General features: G+C 38.5%; 2 protein-coding genes across 4 annotated transcripts; one reads left to right on the top strand and one right to left on the bottom strand.

Moving 5' to 3' along the window:
• Positions 1 to 15,355: 15,355 nt before the first annotated feature.
• On the top strand, positions 15,356 to 19,900 carry LOC117811329 (SLC35A4 upstream open reading frame protein-like). Its single transcript, XM_034681549.1, has 3 exons — positions 15,356 to 15,452; positions 17,030 to 17,128; positions 17,216 to 19,900. The coding sequence occupies exons 1-3, from the start codon at positions 15,438 to 15,440 to the stop codon at positions 17,411 to 17,413; spliced, it is 312 nt and encodes a 103-aa protein (XP_034537440.1). The 5' UTR covers positions 15,356 to 15,437; the 3' UTR covers positions 17,414 to 19,900.
• On the bottom strand, positions 19,847 to 25,032 carry cd74b (CD74 molecule, major histocompatibility complex, class II invariant chain b). Of its 3 annotated transcripts, none has more exons than XM_034681546.1 (8): positions 24,929 to 25,032; positions 24,619 to 24,713; positions 23,308 to 23,477; positions 22,794 to 22,864; positions 21,858 to 21,888; positions 21,270 to 21,473; positions 20,642 to 20,698; positions 19,847 to 20,417 (listed from the first exon to the last, which is right to left on the bottom strand). In XM_034681546.1, the coding sequence occupies exons 2-7, from the start codon at positions 24,693 to 24,695 to the stop codon at positions 20,649 to 20,651; spliced, it is 603 nt and encodes a 200-aa protein (XP_034537437.1). In that variant the 5' UTR covers positions 24,696 to 24,713; positions 24,929 to 25,032; the 3' UTR covers positions 19,847 to 20,417; positions 20,642 to 20,648. The 3 variants fall into 3 exon arrangements, with proteins under 3 accessions (XP_034537437.1, XP_034537439.1, XP_034537436.1); XM_034681548.1 differs by having other exon boundaries at positions 20,627 to 20,698; positions 24,864 to 24,980; XM_034681545.1 differs by having other exon boundaries at positions 24,864 to 24,980.
• Positions 25,033 to 25,278: the final 246 nt, after the last annotated feature.

Raw genomic sequence — 25,278 nt, 5'->3', positions numbered from 1 at the left:
CGAAATGCAGACAACAATGGGGGCACAGGAACCTTTTAATTCCGGGGAAAGTAGTTCTGGGAGCTAAAAGACCCCGGAACTCTTGGTTGAAATGCACCTATAGTACCTGTACCTTCACAGTGCTGCACTATAATAAACTCTGATGAACCCCTGTTGGGTCTCATCTCTCCATCATGCCAATGAGTACATGTGAAGAAGTAGATCCTGTATGACAGTGGGCAGATTGAGTGTGGGAAAGAGCATGACAAACACACAGACAGATGGATCCATGTTATATCTGCTTGTCTCCTCTATATATCATCTGTGTCATAATAAGCATCTCCACTGCGTTATTCTAAACTCTGACAACCGGTGATATGAACACAGCTTTAGATATGGCTGCTAACGCTAGTCACTCATAACAACACAGCTCTCATCTCATCACAACACATTGTCTCCTTGTCTCTTTGAGGCCTAGCAGGCTCATAATTATTAGCCTGTTGCATTTATGCATTTAAATAAACATTTTCTTCCTCCTTTAGAACCATATTTATTACTCTTAAATATGACAGAAATAATAGCAGAAACAAAAGCAAACTGATATAAAGAGTGTTCATCCATGTGAACAGTTTGGTTTAGCTGATACTACTATGCAGATGGACACTGGCTGAAGTATCAATTAAATGAGTCTTTATCAGTCACAACATCACACATTTTAGCAGCAAACAGGCCGGAGAGATGAAAACTTTAATTAAAGCTAGAAGCCTGGACCCAGCGCTAGGTTGCAGCCAAATTGAAGTGAAGCTGAACCTGAGCCAAGCTGTCAAACACAGAGCCAAACATCCCCAGCATCAATCTTATTGGGGCCTGCTATCGAACACAGGAGGAGGAGAGGGGGGAGTAGGAGATTAATTATGGGGAGCTTCTAGCCGCAGGCACCAACGACTTCATTTATCCTAATTTTTTCTCACAATGAAATGCTACTGCATTCACACCAGCATTCAAACCTCACAGAAATAAAGACATCTCTCCCTTATTCTGTCTCACTCTCTGTAGATGAACCTTTTAATATTTTCTCTTTGATTTTTCTCTCTTCTCTTTGTGGTTGCCTTCCCCTCTTCCTCACACAGAGGATATCCTGTCTAATAGACATCTTCAATTAACAAATCACACTCTTCATGGAAAAGAAGAATTTTCACAACAACAGTGAGAAAAAAATAATATTGTGATGTATTTTCGTTAAACTGGAATCTCTCATTGAGAAATCAAAGCCATCAAGCAGCATTTTAGAGATGCTGTTTTATGTCTGAGTTGAATTGCTGAGAGAACAAAAAGCTCCAGGTGAGTGTTTTCGTCCTGCTGATAACAGTCGGATAACGCTCACCAATTAAAAATGAAAGGAATACAAGAGTCTGGTAACATAACTGTCATAGAGTGAAATAGTGTACGGAGAAAAAGCCAGAGGTCCACAGCGTATAAATGAGCTGAGCAGCAGCTTGTAGAAAAGGCTTGCAGGAAAAGCAGCCCTATGAGAGTGCTTTCCTGATGGAGTACCTATCCTCTATCAGAGAGATTTGAGGGGATTAAATGGGATGATAGGAATCTACTGAAACCATCATCGGTAAGGAAAAGCTGTGTAAGTCACTTTCCATACTCACTTATTTTGAGTCTAAAGTCTCAAATCTGCCTTTTTTTTTTTTTAAAAACGTAATAATTGGGACGTTTTTGCCTTCAATGGATAGGACATGTCATGATTTGGATCTTTAGTCATGTGGGATGTCTGTTTCTTTGCTGTGTGTCTTGGATTTGGTTTTCTGTCCCCTGTGCTCCCTTGCAGAGGCTGGGCGTGGCTACCAGGCGCTGGTCTCTGCACTCACCTGACTTCCATCTCCCCCTGATCGCTGCCATATATAAGCTCTGGTCTTCCCTTCACTTGCGGCCAGATTGTTACCATACCTGGACTGATATTGTTGGTTCCATAGACATCGAGTTGTCTGATTTCGTATACCCTGCTGCTTTACCCTGCTGTTATCCTAACATTTTTTCCTTTTTTGTCTCCTGTGCCTCCCTCCACTGAGCCTCCCTCCACCGAGCCTCAGTGCCTCATCACCTTCATACCCAGCCTCAGCAATCTCCTACACCTTGCATCCGCCTCACACAGCTTCATCCAATAAATTAATTTCTTTACCTCATCTGTGGTCTGCATTTTGGGTCCAGTGGAAGTTCTTTATACAAACTGTAACAGGACAGCTGATATGAGTAAGGAAATGGGGGTAAGAGAGTTAGGGAAGACATGCAGCAAATGGTCATGGCTGGGAGCTGAAGCAGGGACTACAGCCTCTGTACATGGGGCATGCTTAAACTACTAGGCCAAAGGCGACCCTGAAATCTGCAATCTGAGAGTAAAGTAATGTAGGCTGGATGGAAGATTCAGATAGGTTCTCAATAAAACAGCAACATCAACTATTAATCCACAAAAGAGGCAGACAAAAGAAATATTTCTTGCTGGATTTGAACCAGACACATTGCACTTACATTGCATCAGCACAATCATCAGAATTATCTTCATCATGCATTTTAAAATCTGTCGTTCTTCAACCAGTAAACCGGAAAGCCACCTCTCAATTCAAGAAGATAAAGCTCAGCAGAAGATAAGTTGTAGAAGTTTACCCAACATATATAAGCATACAAATAACAGAGAATCAATGGTTGATAAATCATTTTGGTTTGAAGTTTAAACTACAAAAAACTCCCAAACCTCCTTGACTCTCTTCCTCAGTCTTCATCTTCATAATTCTCAGCCTCGAATAGCATGCGATGAAGACATAATAAACCTCTTAGACTAAATGCATCCAGGAGAGAAAGCCTCAGGGGCCTATATACTTTGACCACCTTGTCCTTGGATCTGAGTCTATACATCAGCATCGACACCATGAAATTGGAAGTGCAATCAGGCTGAGGAGCCAGCTCAGCTCTGAGCTGCCAACCCTAAAAATTCATCTGGGAGACTTCAGTGACTTTGATCCGGACTAAGTATCCCCACCTGGCTGTAAACTGCTGCCTCATCTTACTTTAAGTCCAGTATTAAAGAGCATCATGTTGAAAACTTTTGATCCTGTAATTAAAACAGGAAACTCATTAGAAGCTTGAAATGCTGATTTACTTTCCTCTTTGTAATCTGCATTTAAAACAAAGCCTGAGAAATATAAGCAATCAGCAATGACTACAGAGAACAGGACAATGCTTACATGAAATAATCCTATCGGCTATCCTTATAGCTGTTCCCCACAGACTGCTAATGGTATTCATGCACTTAGATGCACTTTTATAAAAGCAGCATCAGGAACCACAGTGCACATGAGCTGAAATAAATAAGTCAGCATTTGTTGATGAAACAGGAAGGACAGATGAGTAAAAGAAACCGCACAAGGGTAGATACTGGATAATAACTCTATGAGCATGCTCCACTGATGATTAAAAACACTGCAGACTGTTATATGTTTAAAACAGAACACTTTTAAGACAAAACAGGTGATTCAAGGTGATGTGATGAAATACTGGTAGACCTTACCTAAATTAGAACAACATCCTCATCACTATCAGACTGTGTAACATTCTCTCCCCATTTAGCAGTCCATCTTTATGAAGATAGCGCATCAGAGTTAACCACTGCATGGTTTTACCTCTTTTCTTGGTTTTTACAGTTAGCTTGCCAACATCTGGGATCAGAGATGCATCACTAGAAATTGTCTTTTCTTAATAGCAACAATACTGCTACTCAGAAATAACAAACTGTTGCTAGGGAGTATTTATCAATCAGAATCAAGTATTAGTTCAACCATGTTATAAAAAGTTTTGTTTCCCAGTGTATTCTGACTTGTTTAGTTACTTACTTTTTTGGAAAACATCTGTTTCACACATAGACTGTATAAAATAAGGACGTAGGATCCGTGACGTCACCCATCTGTTTCTGAAGCACTGTTTTGAGGCCAACTGTCCTCAGCAGCCATATTGCTGCTGTTGAGCCAGTGTGATGTAAAGAGGCGGGCTTTGAGCCTCCTAGCCAACAGCTAAAGTGTTCCCGCCTGTCAATCAAGTCAGCTGTGCCTCTCATTGGAAGACTCTTAATCTTAATATCTTCGATATTCCCGCTTTAGAAAAAAATCCCCCCCCCCCTTACAGTGTGTGCCGATCGAGAAATTAGCTATCCAGACAACACTGGTCTTTTGTACCAGGCTGTAAACATGTTTATTTCTGCTGTAAATATCGTCTTTTTTTAATTGGTGTGTATGTGATTTTCGGTACCTCCGGAGCCAGCCTCAAGCGGACCCTCGCTGAACTGCAGTTTTTAGCACTTCCGCATAGGACTCATATTTTTAGACCGGAGGTTGCCGCTTGGTTTCACAGCAGCAACTCTATTCCTGTATTATTTCTACTGTAACATTGTACGACTTTTCATGCTTAGTTTACTCCAGGACCCCATTAATAGTATGATAAGTATGTATTTAAAGAACCAAACTTTTTATTGACAGTCATAATCAACACTTTTCACTCAAAACTGTCAAACTCTTTTTGGAGGCAGTGTAAAATTATACACTGCCATGAGACAGTTCATGAGAACTGTTCATGCCTGATTTGATCGGTATTATCCAGTTGTCTGTCAATCAGTCAGTCAGTCAGTCAGTCAGTCAGTCAGTGGTCCTACTCTTCAAGGGGAAAATGAACTGTCATGGTTGATCATAAACGCTCATCATTGCGGCAGCATGTGGGCACCATAATTTATTCAATAATACCAACATTATTAAGTCACCTTTGACCCATGTGAGTTCAAAGTGTTTATCGTGTTTGACTGGGTTACAAGTTGAGCAAAAGTTCAATTGAATATTTGTGTATTATGTAACCTCATTATTTACCTGTGGTATTAATCAGCCTCTCAGTTGTTTTGAGCCTATGGCAGGATTTATAATTTAGTTGGGTTTATACCCTTAAGAGACGCAATCCTGCAGTATTTAACACCATAACAATTCTCATAAATGTGTCTAAGTTTTTTTCAGCAAACCTTATATCTATACACATAAGTCATTATTAACACTGAATGCGTTCACATGTGATGCTCCATGTTCAAGTATCCTTCTCATCTGATAAAAGAAACAGGTGATGAATTTTGTTTGAATCAAAGAGAGGCTTGTGTAGACTGAGGGGTTACAACATAAAACATGAAATCAGGTTAGAGGTGATTACCTGTTTTCCAACTCAGAGTTTGACAAGTTGATGCTCAGCCTGTGACTTGAATCACATTGCTTTAGACAGCTGTGCTCAGTGTGCCTGAAGCACTCTGTTTCAACATCTTATCTCATTTTCCTCCATCTAATTTTCCATTGATCATCAGTGTCAGCTGGCTAAATCTTGCTCTTTTGTTCAAGTTTTGCCCGAGCTAAATCCCTCAAAGGAAATCCCATTACTTAGGAATCAGATTTCCCGAGTAGAATGATAAATTTAAACAATGGGACGTTGCCAACACACTGTTGGCCTTAGATGCAGCTAATGTCAGTTGTAAAAAATGAGACGCATACTGAACAGATGTTTTCAGTATTCTTGCCAGATTTGAGAAAACATCAGGGCTTGTAATTGAGCTTGACAACTGAAGGTAAATATTATATTGATTGTCTGTGGGTCAATTTAGTGTCAAACTGCAAAATCTTTTGTCTGTTAAGCAACTGCAGCAGGAAAAGGAGCTTGTGTGCATGGTCTGATGTCTGCAAAACAGTTAAAGTATGTGTGTGTTAAACCGGCTGTGTGCACTGTACAGTATGTGTGTGTGCGTGTGAAAGAGGACAGGCTGATTCATCATCTTGGTTGGTTATGCAGACAGGCTTTGAAAGCAGTTCTCTGGACGAGGCACTGTTCCTCTTCGGCATCAAATATTCAACACACACATTTTCTAGTCCTTTCCCCGACGCTAAATCTCTTCACCTGGAGGCTCTTTGTAGAATGTTGATTCTGTTTACCTGCAAGCGGTGAGTCTTCTAAGCACCTCATAACTCCTTTGCAATAGAAATAAAAGAGAGTGTGTGATATCACAAAGGCAGAAAAGACAGACAGTTTAGAGTGCAGAGTTTGAAGCTTGTTGGAGATCTCCCACAGAAGGCACATTTTACTACCTTACACTGTTTCAAACAGGTTACAGTTTAAACTCCTCATCACGGTTTCATTTTGACGGAACAGATTTACCTTTTAGAATGGCAGAATGTCTTATGGGACAACAGTTAGAACTGCAAATGACAGGTATTTTCAGTATTCATTGATTTCTGTTCTGTAAATTAATAAATTAATGTTTCTGCTCATCTTACAATTCTGGAAATTATCCAGAATATTCTGTATTACTGGAGATGTGCTTTTTGGGGCAATGCTAGCACTGATACTACATGTAGGCGACTGTAATCTGGTTTAACGAGTCAAAATGTGTACAAGAAAAATGATAAAGTGATACATCTGGTATCCTTTTGTAAGCTTTAATTGTATGTGGTATAATAATCAGAGTTTATAAAGTTTTATGTTGTTATGTTACAGATAATTATTGTCAATGGCTCCAATCACAACATGACCTCATTACTCTGCATCCTGCTAAAAGTTGTCTTGAACAAAGAAAAGTAGTATTAAAAAGAAAATCTGATTCACGTTAAATTTCTTCCACAACGAATGAACGTTTTTGCTAGAGCCTCATCCTCAGACTGTTGGTGATGATGCTCATGGGAAATGCAGTCTCCATCTTGGAAATACACTACCTATCTCATCCAAAAGGGTCACCAGAATCAAGACAACAGGAAAACTCTCCACAGTTTCTTTAAGGTCGTATATCATAATCTTTTAAGCACCAGAACCAATCTCTGCTTGCAAATTCTACCACTCAACCCCTACTTGAACAACCAAAGACAAACTTTCTTGTAAATAAAAAGTCTTTCCTGTACTTTATTCTGTGATTTTCGTTTAGTGAAATACGCACAAATGCTGAATGTTGGTGCTACAAAATATTGTGAAAGCATAATATTTTGGCTAAAATAACTCAATCTTCATATAAAAGACAGTTATGTTTTTTGGTACTATTTGTTTGTCACCAGGATTATGGAAAAGGGACGGGCCCAATTTGTTGAGACCTGTTGACACAGTATAACATGGGCCACAGAAGAACCCATTCAATATTGGAGTGTCTCTGCATTCGACTCATGAGCAATATTTACTATACAGAATTCTCATGTTTTATAAATGTTCCAGAACAAAGTACAGCACTTGCCTTTCATCATTCTCCGATCTCCAAAACTCAACAACTTACGTACATGTTCCAGTTTTTCCCTCCTGCGAAGCCAGACGCTGGCTGAGTAGTCCTGTTGCCGCGCTGCTGATATAAGTGAGTTGGCTGGCATCCCTGAAATGCTGAACCCTAACCCCTGACCCCGCAGGTCCAAGCCACCTATTGGCCCTCTGCTCCCCATATCGTTCTGATGGATATTGCACTGGTACTTCAGTCTTGATGAAAAAGAGATCCACTTGTTGATCACCAGTTTATCGTTGTAGAAAACTCCTCCTTTCTGGGATTCATTATATAACTCATCTGCACCTTTTACTTTCTTTGCAAAAATAAAATACAGTCATATAACTGGCTGGAAGAACTGGTAATGCTGCCACACGCGCTCAGCTCCAGCAGGTTGTTCTCCTACAGGCTGCTACAAATTTCCAGAAGCTTCCAATCTCAGTCGTGTCTTCAACTCTTTTCTCCAAAAACTGACTAAAACTCACAAGTTGGAGTTTTAAGCCTCACATTCCTCGAAGGCATCACCAAATTACTCTCATTCTTCTCATACCCTGTGTTCAGGAGCATCTCTGTCTTCAAGGCTGCTGGAAATTGTCCACAGGCTATAGGAAATTCTCATCAAATATACCTCCAGAAAGCAGAGCTTCAACCTGTCATAACAAGATCTTCAAGATTTGTTGAGTTAGGTTGGACTTCAGCCGTGAACTGACCTGTTAGTCTCAGCTCTCAGCTGCCCAAGAACTCTGATGAGGACTTCCCACCGATTCAGGCATCCCCACCGCGTGAGAGTGTATGTGTGAGGGAGAGAGAGAGGAGAAGGGAGGGGCAAAGAGAAACCGAGAAAGAGAAGGAGAGAGGGGACAGAGTTGTGGCGATGCTGATGCAGCAGCGTCATAGAGGAGGGAAGAAGAGACCCCTGTGTACAAAACCAGTTGACCTGATGATAGAGGTAAAGGACACACCCATGCTTAAATCTCAACCCAAACTTGTGACACTTCTCACATTGCTATTCCTCCTTGCTGATACTCAACAGCATATAACTTCAGGACATCCTTCATTCACTTTATCACTGTTTTCTTCCTTCTATATTGTGTTAACTCTCTCCCTCTATAACAGGCTTTAGCTTCCTGCATGAATAGTTATGTTCCCTCTCTCTTCCCGCTACACTACACTCAAATGAATGTTATAATTATTGAAGATTTCTCCTCTTTATTCAAATTAATTTCCCTCTTTCTTGACCTAGTGAACAGAGGACTACACTCATGCTACACTGACGACTGACACCCACTCACACACACACTGAAACACACCTTGGCACATCATAGCAGAGTGGTGCAGTGAGGCTGCAGTACCTCTCTTCCCTTACCTTGTCTCGCCAGAGAAGCAACAGAGCTTAAAAACCTTAATTGGCTTATAAGAGGCATCAAGGCAAACCCATACATGCCCCACACACACCTGCACTGAGACACACACACACTCACGCACACATAAACTCACCATCTAAATATTAAAATCATTAGTGGCAAAGAGCCAGTGCACCTCAACTCTTTGAAATGGAAACAATCAGTTTTAATTGCTTGCCTTGACTCTGAGCTAATGCTTCTGTGATGTTTGCAGATGGCAACAGAATACCAACACAAAGCTACTCTGCTTTTTATATCACAAATATAACTGGTGGACCAATTATACTGGTATTATATATAAGAGGAAACATGATGCAGTGTGGGTATTTAGTTTCGAGGGTGCATTCAAAGGGTTTATTCAGAGGGGGCATGTCTTTTGACCTGAATAGCCTCAGCCTCCCAGCAACACACTCCATCAACAAAACAAACAAAACTGTCTGCTGGTGGCTGCTGATAATAAGGGCATTCATACTTTTCTCCTAAAGAAGAGTTAAGTAACAAGATTGAAATTTGAACTATACATAAAGACTCAAGTGTCACATAAACTTATTCAGTACTTGTATTCAAATGATCTTTCGGTGTGAAGAATACTCTTTCATTAGAGTAATAATAAGAAAGCATCATATTAAAAACAGTGTATTAAAAGCAGCCCACTCACCAGCTGAGTCTAAATTCCTGCTTGTGGTATTATTAATGTCAGCTAGTTACTGAAACAACTACAAGCTAATGCATATATTTTGTGCATGCAGTTGTTTATAAAATTAAATCATACTTCATTATTTGGAGATGATCATTTTTCAGTGGAAGGACTATGATTTAAGTGATCCAACTCCTCCAAGAGGAAACTACAGTAAGCCCGAACCTCTCATATGGGGGTGGGGCTGGAGCCCATGCCAGCTGTCACATGGGCGAGAGACAGCATACACCCTGACAGAGATTACACAGAATCGGGAATCAAACCGGCGACCACTGCGACGTGGACTATAGCCTCTGTATGTGGGGCACTTAGACTGCTAGGCCACCAGCGCCCCATGTATAGTTTTTTAATTGTTAAGTTTATCTAAATGATCTGGAATAATCTCTGGTAAATTTTGCTTTCTTATTTGTCTGCTCAATTAGACAAATTATCCATACTTACTTTTATTTAGTACTCCAAATTTTTTCAAGAGGCACATTATTTTTTCTCTGTATTCCATCTTTGCAGTGCTGAGTCATGCACATTAGTAAGCTCAAACAATCTAAGACTTTCAAACAAAGTTCCCTCTTACTCAGTCCTGCTTCCAGCCAATCACATTTCTCTCTGCCAGCAGAATGTACTGGATCAGGAGCCATCAGTGAACATGAGCGGAATTTTGAACACTGAGGTTAATGAGGGAAGTTCGCTGAAAATGGGCCAACTCAACTCGCAATAAACATCAAGCCATGCTAAAGGGTTTTCAGATAAAATTTCAGGCAGACTTCCAAGTTGTCGGAATGATGAAAAGCGACACTGCAATGAATAAGAGGGATCGCTGAGCTGAATCTTTAGAATCTTCTATAAACAGCAATCAAACGATAGAGCACAAAAAGGCTGCTCAAAGCAAAGAAAACAAAATAAATTTAGTTTTATGTATGGTGTATTAAATACCACAATTAATGCACATAATTGCAATAAACTATCAAAACATAGTGCATCATCCAACATAACGTAATACAGAAAATAGAGCCAACAGCTTGCTATCAAACCTGTAATACTCTGGAGGCAGCGAGCAAAATATAATTAACTATATCTAACACAAGGGACAGCAAGGTCCATTTGTTTAATACTCAGTTATAAAAAGTAACCAAGAGTATGTTCCAATGGTGGTATGAACTGCTATAAATACAGAGCAACATCCTTCCCATAAGAGACACTTGGGCTTCAAGCTGAGAGGTTAATAACAAATGACAAATGGAGGGAGTTACAGTATCATTACTGAAAGAAAAATACTGTGAGGACACTGATGACAACATGTCACAAGCACCTGAAAAATTAAGATGTTGTGGAGCTGAAATGATAGAACTGTGAGCTTATCACTGGACTACACATGTATTCAGTGTTCATGGCTCGTGGTTTCAAGTAGATTCATGGCTTAACAAATGTGTACTGTGATGCTTGTATTCTAGCTTGATTGCATGTGGAATAAATCTTGTGAAAAATACAGTGAAATGTTTCAAGTCGGCTGCTAGTGGAATCGAATGTGAATGATTCTTGTCTCCAATTGCCTTAAATGTTATGAAGGGGACTTGTGGGGTTTCTTTTCACAACCTTAAATAAGGTAAGATATAATAGTATTGTCCACTTTGTGGAATCCAGGTTGGTCTTGGTACTCTATATGCATGGTACTCTTCACAGTGGATAGCAAAAGTCTACACACCCCTGTTAAAATACCAGATTTTGTGATGTAAAATAAATGAGACCAAGATAAATCATGTCAGAACTTTTTCCAACCTTTAATGTGACCTATAACGTGCAAAATTACATTGAAAAAAATTTGAAATATTTTAGGTGGCAGAATAAAAAATGCAAAACTATAATAATGTGGTTGCATAAGTGTATGTACACACCCTGTGACTAATAATTGTTTGAAGCACCTTTTGATTTTTTTTTACAGCACTCCTATTTTTTTAGTAGGAGTCTATTAGCATGGCACATCTTGAAGTGGCAATTTTTGCCCATTCTTCTTTACAAAAAAGCTCAAAATCCATCAGATAGTGAGGGCATCTCCTGGCTGCATATCCACAGCCCTCTTCAGACCACCCCACAGATATTCAACTGGATTCAGGTCTGGACTCTGGCTGGGCCATTCTGGACTCTGGCCCCGCCAGAGTCCAGCATTCAATTGTGCACGTTATAGGTCACATTAAAGGTGGAAAATGTTCTGCCTTGATTTATCTTGCTCTCATATTTTTACATCACAAAACCTGGCATTTTAACAGGGGTGTGTAGACTTTTGCTATCCACTGTATATCTAAAGGCAGTTTATAGGATGCAGTATTGATCAGTCTGACATTTGCAAAATGCAAAGTACTGCCAGGGTGAAACATGTTGGAAAAAAAACTTCAATGCAAATCACTGTGAAAAAAATTAACATGCGTTGCTGCTGTGTTTTTTTTTTTATCATAAAGGGTTTGCAATTGCATCATAGCATTTCAATAAAACTCTAAGCTACTGCATTGAATTCTCTTTTTACACACATCCTACTCAGACAGTAAGCTCAGGGCCTTGTTGCATCCTACAGACAATAATAGCTTACAGTTATTATAGCTGCACAAAAAAATGCAATTACTGGTGAAGAATTAATATAAATAGTTAATTGATATAAGAATTAATGAGTATACTCTGCTTGGTAGAGTTTGTTGCTCCAAAACTATTGAAAAGTTAAGAATTGATATTCCTTTACATTTCTTGAAAAGAAAAATCACCTTTAATAATAAAATCCATGATTCAGCAGTTTTTTTTCTTCCCAGACTGGTACATCCTTATGCATAGAATGAATGAAATGTAAAACTGCACTAAGATGTTTTCATATGACAGCATCAGTTGCTGCCGTTTGAAATGATTGCACATTTCTTGTGTTCACAGGTCAGGCCTGTAACAGGTAGACACAAAAGCCATAAAGGGTATATGTGTTCAGTCGAGGTTGTTTTGATGTTTTCTTTGACTGGAAAGTGTTTTGGGAAACTGAGTGTAGTGTGTTCTCTTTATTTGCGAGTAAAAATATAGCTAGTTTTGTTGATTAAGAAAGAAACCTTTAGTCACAAAGACTGTTTTGCCTTTCCCTAAATATAAACATTTTTGATTCACCGCTTATCAGACAACATATGTACTGTATCTTGCAGGTTAACAGTCAAAACATAAATCCACCCTCTGCCAGACATGTTTATGGTGTATGAATCCTCAATTCCCTCTGAGCACTTCCCTGTGATGACTGCACTAAAGGCATCAATGACCTTTCCTATACAGTGGCATCCAAAGATTAGTCAGCCAACTAAGCCCTAGCCAGAATCAATACAACCCCTCCCAAACCTTCAGCTTTGAAGATCAGAGACACCTTACCTCCATCGCTGCCTCCTGCTCTTGAACGCCTGCTGTCCAGAAGAGTGTGATCCGTGCCTCATCTGCAACAGCAAATATGTTATTCCAGCTTGAACGGACAATTAGATACTTTGCTCCATAAAATGTGGGTCCTGTGATAACCTTGCTTTTGGAGAGGTTAATGGATTACCTATCCGGCTGGGTGTGAGGATTAAATAGAGACTTCTAAAGTGACAGAAGAACTATCAAGTATTGCTTACGAAGAGTGAATTTATATGCTCATAAGATTAGTCTATTAAAATTAGTCAGCAGTATGAAGATCTTTACATGCTGTTCAGTTTTGCAATCTGAGCCTGCCTGTCTCTGCCTGTCTTTCTATCAGATTTGCAGTCACTCTCTTGTTCTCGAGTCTCCAAAACTTCCTCTCTCCATCTTTTTTTGATCGCCTTCTTGCCTCTTATGACTCCAAGTTCTACCACTTGTTTTCACTCCCGCAGTCTCTCTTTGAATCACACTTGTGACCTGTCAATCAGACACTCAATACTTGCTCACAAAAAGTGGCTCATTATGTTAAACTTGAAGGGCAAACTATTTTTCAGTTGCCATCCAAAAGTTGTTTTTTTTTCTGTGCAAAAAAAACCCCACCTTGGACTACTCTTTAATTAATCTTTCCTTCCTCCTCCGGCTGTGAGTTGTGGCAGTAATGGTTATGAAACTGTGCAAAACTTAACAGCTCTAATTAATGAGTATCTCATTGCTTCTGTGAAACTACAGCCTTCTGTCTCCCTAATTATTTACTCCAGTACTTTCTCACTCGCTTTCTCTCTCTGAGTGTCTAATCAGATGTGCTCTCTCATGTAGACACTCAAGCAACAGTAAAAGAAAAATAACTATCTGCAGAGTGAATACAAGAGGCCAAATTAATTAGCTTCGTCTCGGATTCTTGTCTGTGTACTTTGAAGAAACCATAGATTACATTTGTGAATAAATGCTTGGAGACATACACAATACACATTAATGCAACACATGGCCTAATTAGAAATAACAGGAAAGGTTTTTGTTTTGAGATGTGCAAAATACTTAAAGATTCAATACATATGCAGCTACTTCCTTTGCCTTCATACCTTATCACAAAAATTAAACAAAGAGTCTTATCAAAATGAAAGGTATTGTGGGAATCCGAAACTGGTGAGGCCATTGTGAACATCTGTTGGTTTTGGTTGAGGGAACTTTTGAAGGCTTGTCACGATACATAACCCTGTAGCAATATCCTCTCATGCAATTTTGCCATGAATTCTGCCATACAGAAAGTGGTAAGGCAATTATCATGGAGGAAAAACTCCTACGTGAAAGAGAGGGGGGTTATAACTTAAGAGGGAAGTGAAGATTAAAGATTGTGAGTGTTCGGACCACAAGGAAAAGCTTTTGTATTTCAATCTCTGGTGTAAAACTTTGGAACAGACTCAACATGGAGTTACAGCAATGTCAGAACATAATCCAGTTCAAGAAGAGTTTTAAAGAAGAAATTTTCATGAGGTACAAGTGTTGAGAATTTTCATTTTTTCATTTATTCAATTTATTTGTAAAGGGACCATGTACAATATTTAACATAAATGTCACCATCTGATGCATTGTACCAGAGTTAGCTTAAAGCTAATTTACATCTGCAGTCCCTTGGCAGGTCACAATTAAAACATCACATTGTAAAAACACTTGCTTGCACACACACAAGCGCACGCGCACACGCACACACACACACACACACACACACACACACACACACACACACACACACACACACACACACAATCAAACAAACAAACAAACAAACAAACAGTATGTATATCAAGTTAAAAGTATCAAATCAGTGGTTGCAGTGTTGAGTGTCCTTTAGCAGACTTTTCAGTTTGGTTTTGAAGCTGCTGAGAGATTCACTGTTCTTAATGTCCTCCGGTAAGGTGTTCCACTGAGTTGTGGCTTTCACAGAAAAAGCTGACTGCCCAAAGGCAGTACGGCGAAAGGGCACATTGCAATTTATGAACGAAGAGATTCTTGTTGATTTAACGGAGTCCACTGACCGAAAGTTGATAAATTGACGCAGCGGAGGCGGGGCCAAGCCATTTAAAATCTTATACACAAGACACACATTTGAATACAATTTAAAATTCCCAAAACTCAAAAGATGATGTTTCTCCAGTATCCTACAGTGGTGGTATTGCATTGTTTTTTTGTCCAATATTTTTAAGGTTTGTTTATACAGAGAGTGGAGTGGTTTAATGACCGTCTCCCGGTCATGACAGATTTGCTTTTGATTGTAGGTGTAAGTATGAAGATAGGAGATGAAGATTTGTTTTGGGGTAATGCACTCGTATAATGCAAAAAAATAAAGGGGTAGGATTAGATAAGTTTTCACATCTTCCTACTCCTTTTCGCAAATGTAAATTAAAATGTTTCAGTGCTTGCTAATGGAGCTGATTGATTTGTTTTTTTTATAAATATTTCTTCTTTTTTACTTGTATGTTTGTTTGTTTTTCGATTTTACTTTTACATATTTGAAATGAAGACATCAAATCAAATCAAAAATCAAAATATATAGGATCCGCAAGTAACCAGTAGAGGGTGGTAATGTTCATTTTCAACAAAACCTCTAGCAAAAGAAGAAGAGCGGCGTGTCAACAGAAGTGAAAACATGGCAAATGACAAGGTCGGTGTCCCTAACTTTCTACTCTAACTCACAGTTGTGTGTATTTGACATAGCAACCTTATCACACCAGCTCACCTGGTTCTCTATCATCATCATTCAGCCTTAGTTAGTTTCCAGTGTGAGCAGGTGAAAGCCGTCGTGTTGATTAGCCAAGCTAAGTTAGCGTAAAGCTAACTTCGTGTCAAGAAGTTGGCTAGCTATCCCAATTGACCTTATTAACACATATTCAAGGGTTTTAAATTGATTTTCAGTGTTGTGAACACTGAAAACATTCACGAGCTACAATAGTAATGAACAAGCTGGTGGCTTGCAACTCTATTCGGCGGCGGCGTACAGGCTCATGTTAGCTTACTTGGTGAAAAAAGTTTGCCTACTAATGGGACTAACTATAATTACCTTGGGTTCAGATAGCGTGTTTGTGTGGTAATGTGACCTTTTGACAATTAAATAAGACGAACTTTTCCCAACCAAATACATGCCCAGGTAGCTGAAACTTTAGCCTCACTGGCTTTGAACAAACGCCCTAACTTCACAGAATAACAACGTGTGCATTAGTCATAGCTAAACGCAATGGCTAGAGGCTAAAGCTAGGCGTATCATTTATCCTTTAACCAACTCGTACAAAATGCACTCAGTGAGCCTGCCACTCTGTATTGTTGTGTTAAATAACTATGCATTTTATGCTTTCAAATGTCATGGTGTGTTACTAGTCATTGCTTCTGATATCAATGACCAAGTCAACCAACGTGATTGTAAAGAAGTTGATACATAACCCATAATACTTTCAGCAGTTTTATACTCATTGTAAAAATTGGCCTTCCATGTTTCATTATAGTCACCTATTTGCGCAGTTTTTATGCAACTCTGTCTCTTTTTGATATTATTTCAAGTGATAAATACATTTAAGTGAGGTAGCATTTTCAGTTGTCCACGGTGTCTTGGGAAACCCTGATCTGTGACACTAAAACAACTTTGTAATAATTGTATGTGAGTCAAAGTGATGTTTTTTACTGAGAACTTTTCCAAACTTGGCCCTTTCTGAGGAAAACATCCTGTCTTATTGATAACAAAGAAAAGGACACAAAAGGTGCATTTCGACCAAGAGTTTCGGGGTCTTTTAGCCCCCAGAAGTACTTTCCCTGGAACTAAAAGGTTCCTGTGCCCCCATTGTTGTCTGCGTTTCGACCGCGGGCTGAAGTCTCGGTTAGATTGTGCAAATCAGGCCAGTGACGTATGGAGAATTTTTTTTTTATTAAATAATATTTTCAAATCTTGATAAAAAACTAAACTAGTATGCATTCCCAGGAACTCCCTCTGTGTTTCAACAACTGTGTAAACTCCACAAACACTTACCTTCAACCAGAAGTCCCAGGACCTTTGAAAAGTACTACCCCTCTAGCAGGGGCTTTTCATGTGGGAAAATGATCTACCCCTGAACTAAATTTAGACCCTGGTTCCTCCGGTTGAAATGCAAGTAGTTCAGGGGTAAAGTCTCTAGTTCCTGCGGTTGAAAAGCGCCTACTGACCCTATGTTTGTCTGTCTCTGAATGTGTTTGTGTACCTGCATGTGTGTGCAGAGTCCTTTGAGCCAGCTCAAAGACCTGGTGGAGCTGAAGGACCAGCTGGAAGACATCCAGAAACGGATGGAGGATGAAATACAAGCCGGGGTTCCTCCAGTAAGTCTCATACAGCTTCTTATATTTATGCCAAAGTTACTTACTCTGTTGAGAATTAAGGCAGGTCTACTCTATTTTTCTCCATAGGGAGGCAGTCTGCTGGGCTCTCCTTTCCTGAAGGGGTTTCTTGCAGGCTATGTTGTTGCAAGGCTACGATCTTCTGCACTGATGGGAGTTGTGATAGGAACTTGTACAGGAATCTATGCTGCGCAAAATTATGCTGTTCCCAACATTGAAAACACAGTCAAAGACTACATAAAGAACTTGAAAGGAGGGAGCAAATGAGAGGAGTGGAGGAAGCCAAGGGAAGAGGAGAGAGGAGAACGAGAGACCACCACAAGAAGAGGGTGCAGATACAGCTGCATATGGGAACAGATATACTTCTAAGTTTAAACCTTTTCATTGAGTATTGCTCAGCACCCACATTGTTTTTAAAACTTTAAAGTAGATCCCAGCTTACAAAGAAGGGTTTAAAATGGTGATTCTATTATTATTATTATTGTTTTGTGGGGTATATTCACCTCGATGCTTGCTTCATTAGTGTTAAGAGCGGGTGACTGAAATATGTTTTGAACTGAACTGAGCATATTACAATCCATGTAAAAAGAAATACAATTCATGTATTGTAGCATTAGGCCCCTGTTTTGCCAATATGGCCAATAATCAAAATCAAGACAAACTGCTGTCATTAATTACATCCTTGTAGCTGCTATAATTGATCTCTGATCTCAGCTTTATTTCTTCTTCATGACTTACTTTTGGAGATTCCTGGATATGAAAGGGTGACCAACTGTCTACATGGACAGACCAGTTATGTTGCCTATTTAATCTCACTTTAAAATAAGGTTTACTGCAGAGAAACACACTTATTGGCTCCTCAAACACACAGAGAGCCGAGTTTCTCCAAGAGAAACAGTGCACACAGTGCTTTAGAGGTTTACAGAGTGTGGCCTAAACGGTGACAGTATATATGTAACAGTAAAGCATGTGAGGTTAAGAAGAGTGTTGTATTCTGCCCCCAAGTGGTGAGAAATCAATTATTGCAGACTTGGCTCATTTGCACTTTCTTGCTCAGGGTTTGATAGAGCATGTATACATTGTTTCACCTCACACACCATGGTGCTCTTCAGGGTTTAAACCTGTCTGACTTGTTTCTTGATAGTTGTCACATTGTTCGTAGGTGTCAGAGCAAGGTTTGTAATATTGGATCATGTGTCTTTATGGCCATGACACACCCTCCCATGTTATTAGGTCAAGTTTTACTTGGTAAGACATTTTGGTTTTTAATTCAGTCTCCTTATATGTAGAGGTTTGAAGAAAAACTAACATTACACTTATGGAAAGCTGTCGATTTTACAATTGTTAACTGCAAAAATTCCCCACTCCACATTCAAAAATATGACAGTGCTCCCAAATGTTTCTCTTTCCTCCTTACAAAGTCTTTCAGACCTCAAATATAATGTATATATACAGTATATATGCCAAAGTGAAATTATTTTCAGCTACTGTTTAAATTTTGTTTGGGAGATTTTAACAGCGTATAAATTGTGTGTGTTGATGTTTTTTGTGTGTAAAATATATTAAGAGTGCCTACTCTGGTTGGACTTGATAAAACCATCTCATGCCATGTGTGCAATAGCCTGTCCTAAATGGATTAGGCTGCCTATTTCAAATGCTGGAAGCGAGTTGATCTTTTGCACTTGTATGTCTTTTTGGGATTTGAAACTGTTTCTTTGTTTTGTTTTAATCAATGCTTTTTTGTCCCAGAATCACCCAAATATATTAAAGAAAAGCAGAAATATACTATTTAGAAATTATGTTTGTGCATCATGTTATGAGAATGTGTGCACACTGTAAGGTATCCCGTGTTGAGGAGGGCATTTTATCTACACATTTGCTAGATGTCATTACTTGTCCATAAGTAGTTCTGTTGCCTGTGGACACTAGTCTGAACACTCCATGTGCAGCACCAGATACATTAACAGTTGTGTATTCAATCAGCTGATATGTCATAAAGTGTGAGTTGTTGATTGCTTGGTAGAGTTTGTTGCTCCACATCCATTGAAAAGTTAAGAATTGATATTCATTCACATTTCTTTAAAAAAAGTCACCTTTAATAATAAAATCCATGATTCAGCATCTTTTTCTCTTCCCAAACTGGTACATCCTTATGCATAGAATGAATGAAATGTAAAACTGCACTAAGATGTTTTCATATGACAGCATCAGTTGCTGCCGTTTGAAACGATTGCACATTTCTTGTGTTCACAGTCAGGCCTGTAACAGGTAGACACAAAAAGCCATAAAGGGTAACAGTGTTCTGATCGAGGTTGTTTTGATGTTTTCTTTGACTGGAAAGTGTTTTGGGAAACTGGAAACTGAGTGTAGTGTGTCCTCCTTCTTTGCTAAATGGACCCTCCCCCCCCAAAAAAAATGTGCCTGTTGACAATAAGTATGTTATTGTCCCCGTGTTGCATGCTCACTTTTTTTTACGATTTCCTGTTTATGTCTTTGCATGTTTTCTTATTTTATCGTAATACCCTTCCTTAAGACTCAGTATGCTGTGGTATTTAGAATAAGACGAGTAAACTGAAAGGACTACATTTCAGTTGCATATGTAACTGGGTATCACTCATTTGAATTCATGCAAAAACACAACATCAAACTTCTTGGCATTCAGTTTGAAAATGTCAGAGTTTAAAATAAAACCACCAAAACCGTTGTTAAAAGTTTTATTTTGGGTGTTCAAATAAATGTGGGAAAGTACAGTTATCTATCATTCCTGGTTGTTGTGTTCAAATGTGAGTCAATGTTTTGAATTCGTCTTCATCCCCTTACCCTAAGTCTTTGTTTATCTCAAAAAGGAAAAAAAAGGAAAAAAGTAAGATGGTGTGGAAAGTCCATATTTAATTGCTTAATGCCTTTTCAGTAAAATAACTCATAACTAACAGGTACATTTGCTGCTCTTGGTTCCTGCTTTTATTTTCCAATGTTCAGTTCTTTAGACACTTTCAAACTTAGAAAACGTTTTCCTTTTAGCAAACTGACCATGGTCAGGGTTCAAATTATAGAAAATCTTTGAAGTCTGAAGGAAACCAAAAATATACATATAAACCTGAAATAATAATGTTAATCCTTAACTTCTCCAAACGCTAAAAAAGGAAGAAAGATGTAAGCAAAAGCGAAACCTAATGCAGTTAATATGGTTTTGATTATACGCCCACCAAGTTGTTGTAATATGATTCAAACCGATGTTTGACTGTTGCTGGTCTCTGGTAGATTCCATCAGCTGTATTCACCCAAGAAACAGAAACACAGAGAATACAGTTAATACAAGGTTTTATACATTTGGATTAGAAAATCCCATTCAAATATCTAAATGGGGGCAGGGCACTTTTTAATCTCAACAAATCTACATTTGAACCATAACAGAGCTCTAACATCATGTCCTACATCAACTACTGCCAGTATTGAATGAAAAGTGAAGCTGATAAACACCTTGTTTGTACTCACCACAGTTTTACTCCTCAGCGTCAGCAACTGGCAGAGTCAACACTCTGTTGTGACCGCCTGCAAAAACAGAAATTTGACCGTCAACAACATTCTAGCCTTAATTCAGGATTCCAAAAATAATCATTAGTAATTAGGACAGTTCTGTCCTTATGAAATTACTCCTCCAGATCTGGATTGAAGCAAATTACAAAAGTTGATATGGCAGTTACTTTTAAACAAACAAATAGAAGAAATAATGCCCTTAGCTTGAGGGTATGACATAAAATACAGCAATGGTGAATGTGCAGTGTGTTGTGTAGTCAAGAAAAACACAACTATAACAAAGTATGGGTGGCATAGGTGGAAAATGTTCAATTAAGTGACAACATTTCTGCAGATGTTAGTTAAAATTTCAAACAAATATAGAGCTTGTCTATTGTTAAATGTAATGTTTGAACCTGCAGCTGTACTGAAAACAAATTCCACCAGCTTAGCTGTGTGGTCATTAAAAGAATCAATCAATCCATCAAGCTTGAATACTGTTCAAAAAGACAAAAAGTATTAAAATCTTCTCAAGTTCGCTAACTGTGGTGTGGTGGGCTAGTCTTAAACTGACTGCATGGCTTGATGTGTTGGTGTGTTATCTCACCAATAAGGAAGTTTACACCGCAGTTGGCTGGTCCACGCTTCAGTGATCCAGGGATCTGCAGGCCGCTGGCAGGGTTCACACACCAGCATTTACCCATGAAGCACTGCTGGGGCTGATACAGACCACGCTCATCACAGATGGGTCGGTAACCAGGCACAGGCACAGGTTTGATACCAGCTGCCTCCTGCTGGCATTCAGTACCCTCTTATGTTTGAAGAAAAGAAGAGGAGAATAAGGAAATCAATTCTGTTTTATGTCCTGTACAGGCTTAGTATGTGTGTAAAATTGCCTCTTTTGCAGTATATAGTATTTATATATTTTTTCTAAGTGTACCGAGACTTCTGTATATATGCAGAGTATGATTTTTGATGGTGCTTTTGTATATATTGTATTGTATGTGTTGTCTTTTATATAGACAATATGGAGTCTGAAATAAAGATTGAAATGAACTGAATAGATGAATTAGAAAAAACAATTAACATAACATAACAACTGTTGTGATCTTCATTAGTAGAATGTATAGAAAAATGTGGCTATGAAACCTAAAGTCAGAAATTGTATTTCCACATTAAAAAAATCAACACATACCAGTTTTCTCTGGGGTCCCAGTGGAAGAATCCTGCATACAAAGCAGCCAATGACAAATAATAATTAATAAATACCCTTTCTAAAAGTGGATTTTACAAAAAGGGACAAACAATATCATAAGTGCACCATAAGAGTGTACTTTTCCTATGTTTTAACCTGGACCTTATTTTTGCATATTTTGCCATCTGATGTCTGACAGGTACAAACACTTTTGGAGCATGACCAGTTCTTAACAGGTTGTGAAGGCTTTGATGATATCCTTTGTAGTAACTGTACAAGAAAGTACATATACTGGAAGGCCTTGTTTTTGCCATGGAGAGGCTCAGATTGTTATTCCAAGAGTCATAATAATGGACAACAGAATGCTTAGGATTCCAGACTTTTTTTTAATCCGTTAAAAAAAATGGTAATCCTTTTAGTTGGAGCAAAAACAGAAGTCTTGCTCAACGAGAACTGCTGCTATCAATCTGACTAAAGTGGAAACATTCGTCTCAGGTAGAGAGAGCAATATGCTTTGTTGGAGTACATTATTTGTAACTCATGGTATTCAAACCCTGTGGCAAAAATAAGAACTTCAAGGAAATAAAAGTACATTAAATGGGCACATTGACCCCCTGAATCAAGTGGTCCGGTTCTATAAGTTACTTAATGACATTCAAAACTGGACTTTTTATCTTGTCACCAAAACTGAACAATGTATAGTGCAGTAATGCATGATATTAGCTTATCTGTATCAACATATTTGTCAGCAGATAACCACAAAAGAACAGAGTATAGCTTGTTTTCAGTGCTTCCCTACACAAATGAAATGTAAGAAATGTTAAGAGATGTGTGTGTGTGTTTATGAAAAAAAAAAAGACTAGTGCTATGGGACTTTAGAAACCCACTTAGTGACATCTTTATCAGACTCAAAAATCTGGCATTTGAGGATTTTACCTTCTCCTCTGAGAAATCCACCAGCTCAGTCAAAGCATTCATGGGCATCTGCATGCGCATGGGAGCTGAAACTACAGACAGAAAGAGGAGCAGCGTGTCAGAGGGAGAACAAATGACAAAAGACGTAGTTATAAAAAAAAAAAGGAGGTCAAACGACAAAGCTTGAACTGCTCCTCAGATGTTTGTTTTTTAGGACACAAATGAAAATGATATTTAATGAGTTTTTATTTTATCCTTCCTCAGCGTGAAACTTTAGAAGGTCTCACCAAATCGTTTTTTTTTTTTTTTTTGTGGTTCAGTAAGCGTCTAACTTAATAAAAAAGAGGAAGAGAGTATTTGATTTGTTCCTCTACTCTCATTTAAAAAAAATCAAATGAGTAATATCACAGGACAGTTGGGATTTCACTGACATTTGACATTTTCCCCATCTGCTCATAACAAGACAAATTAAGTTTATCTTTGTAGCACAAGAACTTCTTCTATATTTTATCCCTCCTGACTGTAGTCTTCTCACCAGATCTCCCCTTCGACAGCTGAGACTGCAGGTTGTTGTTCTGCTCCTGCAGAGATTTGATGTCACCTTTCTGGCTGAGGAGGAAGTACGCAATCATTGCCTGGCCCACAATCAGGACACAGGCCAGCAGAGTCAAACCTGCCATCTTATAGGCCCGGGAGGGGCGACCGCTGGAGGAAAAGGTGGAAAAGGGAGTTGTTAAGATGGAAAGGAGAAAAATGTTTAAAGCACATTTTGGACTTGAATTATTGAATTGGAATCCAAATGCAGAACAAAGAGCAAAAATAAGCTGTTATAACTGTTTGAGGATGGGTTTATGGTTGACCAACCCTTTTATCTATTTTAATTTATAGAAAACACAGTTAATAAAGAAGAGGCACAGAGAGGAATCAGTAAATTGATAGTTGAAAGAGCAGAAAACAAAATTTGAGTAATGTTTTCTTCTCAAACAGAAATCTACACCATCAGGTGAGTGATGATGTCAGCTGTCGTCAAGCAGATACTTCAATGAAAGTTGATGATGTTGACACTACTTTTTCTCTCACTCTAAGGCTGTATCACAGATACTGAAACAACACCCTCATACTGCTGTCAGTCAAGTGTACATTTCGTGATGAATAACAGTCTTATTTAGAAAAATGGTTAAAGATGTTTGTCATTGACGTGGTATGTACTTGTGTAATCAAAGAATCAGGAACAAAACCCATGAGGACATCGACAGAATATTGGTGGAATAACATCAACCTTAAACTACATTTAAAAAACTTTATTTTCTTCATTTCAACTCTGTACTTCAAACTAGGCCTGCTGTTAAAAAGTGTATTGTTGTTTTTTCAATAAAATCGCAATTTTTTTGGGACAGGCATTAGTTTTGATTTAGTTTTGGGAGGATTTCAAACACATGTTAGAAAATCAGTCTCATTTGACTTGTTTTTTAAAGCACAAAGAGATCGGAAACATCAAATTCCTTTTTTTAAACTAAAGAAGTGCTGAAACTGACAAAGCTTAAAGACTACTGATTGATTTCATGGGATAAGTAGAAAATAATGGCTGATTTGAGGACAAAGATGCATTAAAACTCTAAATTAGGATGATGTGATGGCTACCTGTAAAATAAAGTACTTTTTTTTCCCACTAAAGCATCCAACATAAATGCAAAAAAACAACAAAAATCACCAATATCATTCATGAGTATTTTGCTTATAGCCAAAACACACTTCCCTTAATGGTTTAATGTGTGGTAAACAACTTTTGGTCCTTATGTTGAGACCCCTTAAAGATAAAAGTAACAATTTCATATATTAGTCCTACCCCTGTGCTGGGACATTGACGGCTGTCTGGCTGGGAGTTCCAACGAGAGGCTGGTACTGAGTCTCAGGGTTAGACATCTTGACAAAAACACAAACCTGTAAACAAACACAAACAAAACTAAGATTTCAAATACAACAAATTGTGATTATAGTGTCACAAACACACCTACATTAAGCACACACACACACACACACACACACACACACACACACACACACACACACACATAGTAATGATAGGACTACCTTATTTAAGGACCGGTTGAAAGCTGCTTAACTCAGTAAATGACAGAGTTCAATGAATATTTTACCTTTAAGGTTGAGAGGAGACAGAAGGAAGTGAAAGCAACAGGCAAGGAAAATCCCCGCACACAATATCACAAACCAAATCCTCAAATACGCAACTATTGCAAACTCGTTTTCTGATTGGTTCCTAATGCTGACGCATCATCTGTTACCAGGTAAAGAGTTCAAATACATTTGTCAAAAGCTGAGTTTCTTTATGACTAATTTAATGATAGTTTGTTTTGATTGATTGTACTTTTAATTTGATTGACAAAATTCCACATCTGATGATGTCAATTTACAGTTAAGAAACCCTAATGTATTATTATGTATATTCATTACAATATACACAAAACATTAAATTGTAAAAATACAT

Source organism: Notolabrus celidotus, chromosome 4 (assembly GCF_009762535.1).
Source record: "Notolabrus celidotus isolate fNotCel1 chromosome 4, fNotCel1.pri, whole genome shotgun sequence".
NCBI lineage: Eukaryota > Metazoa > Chordata > Actinopteri > Labriformes > Labridae > Notolabrus > Notolabrus celidotus.
This window is presented reverse-complemented; position numbering and strand designations above follow the sequence as displayed.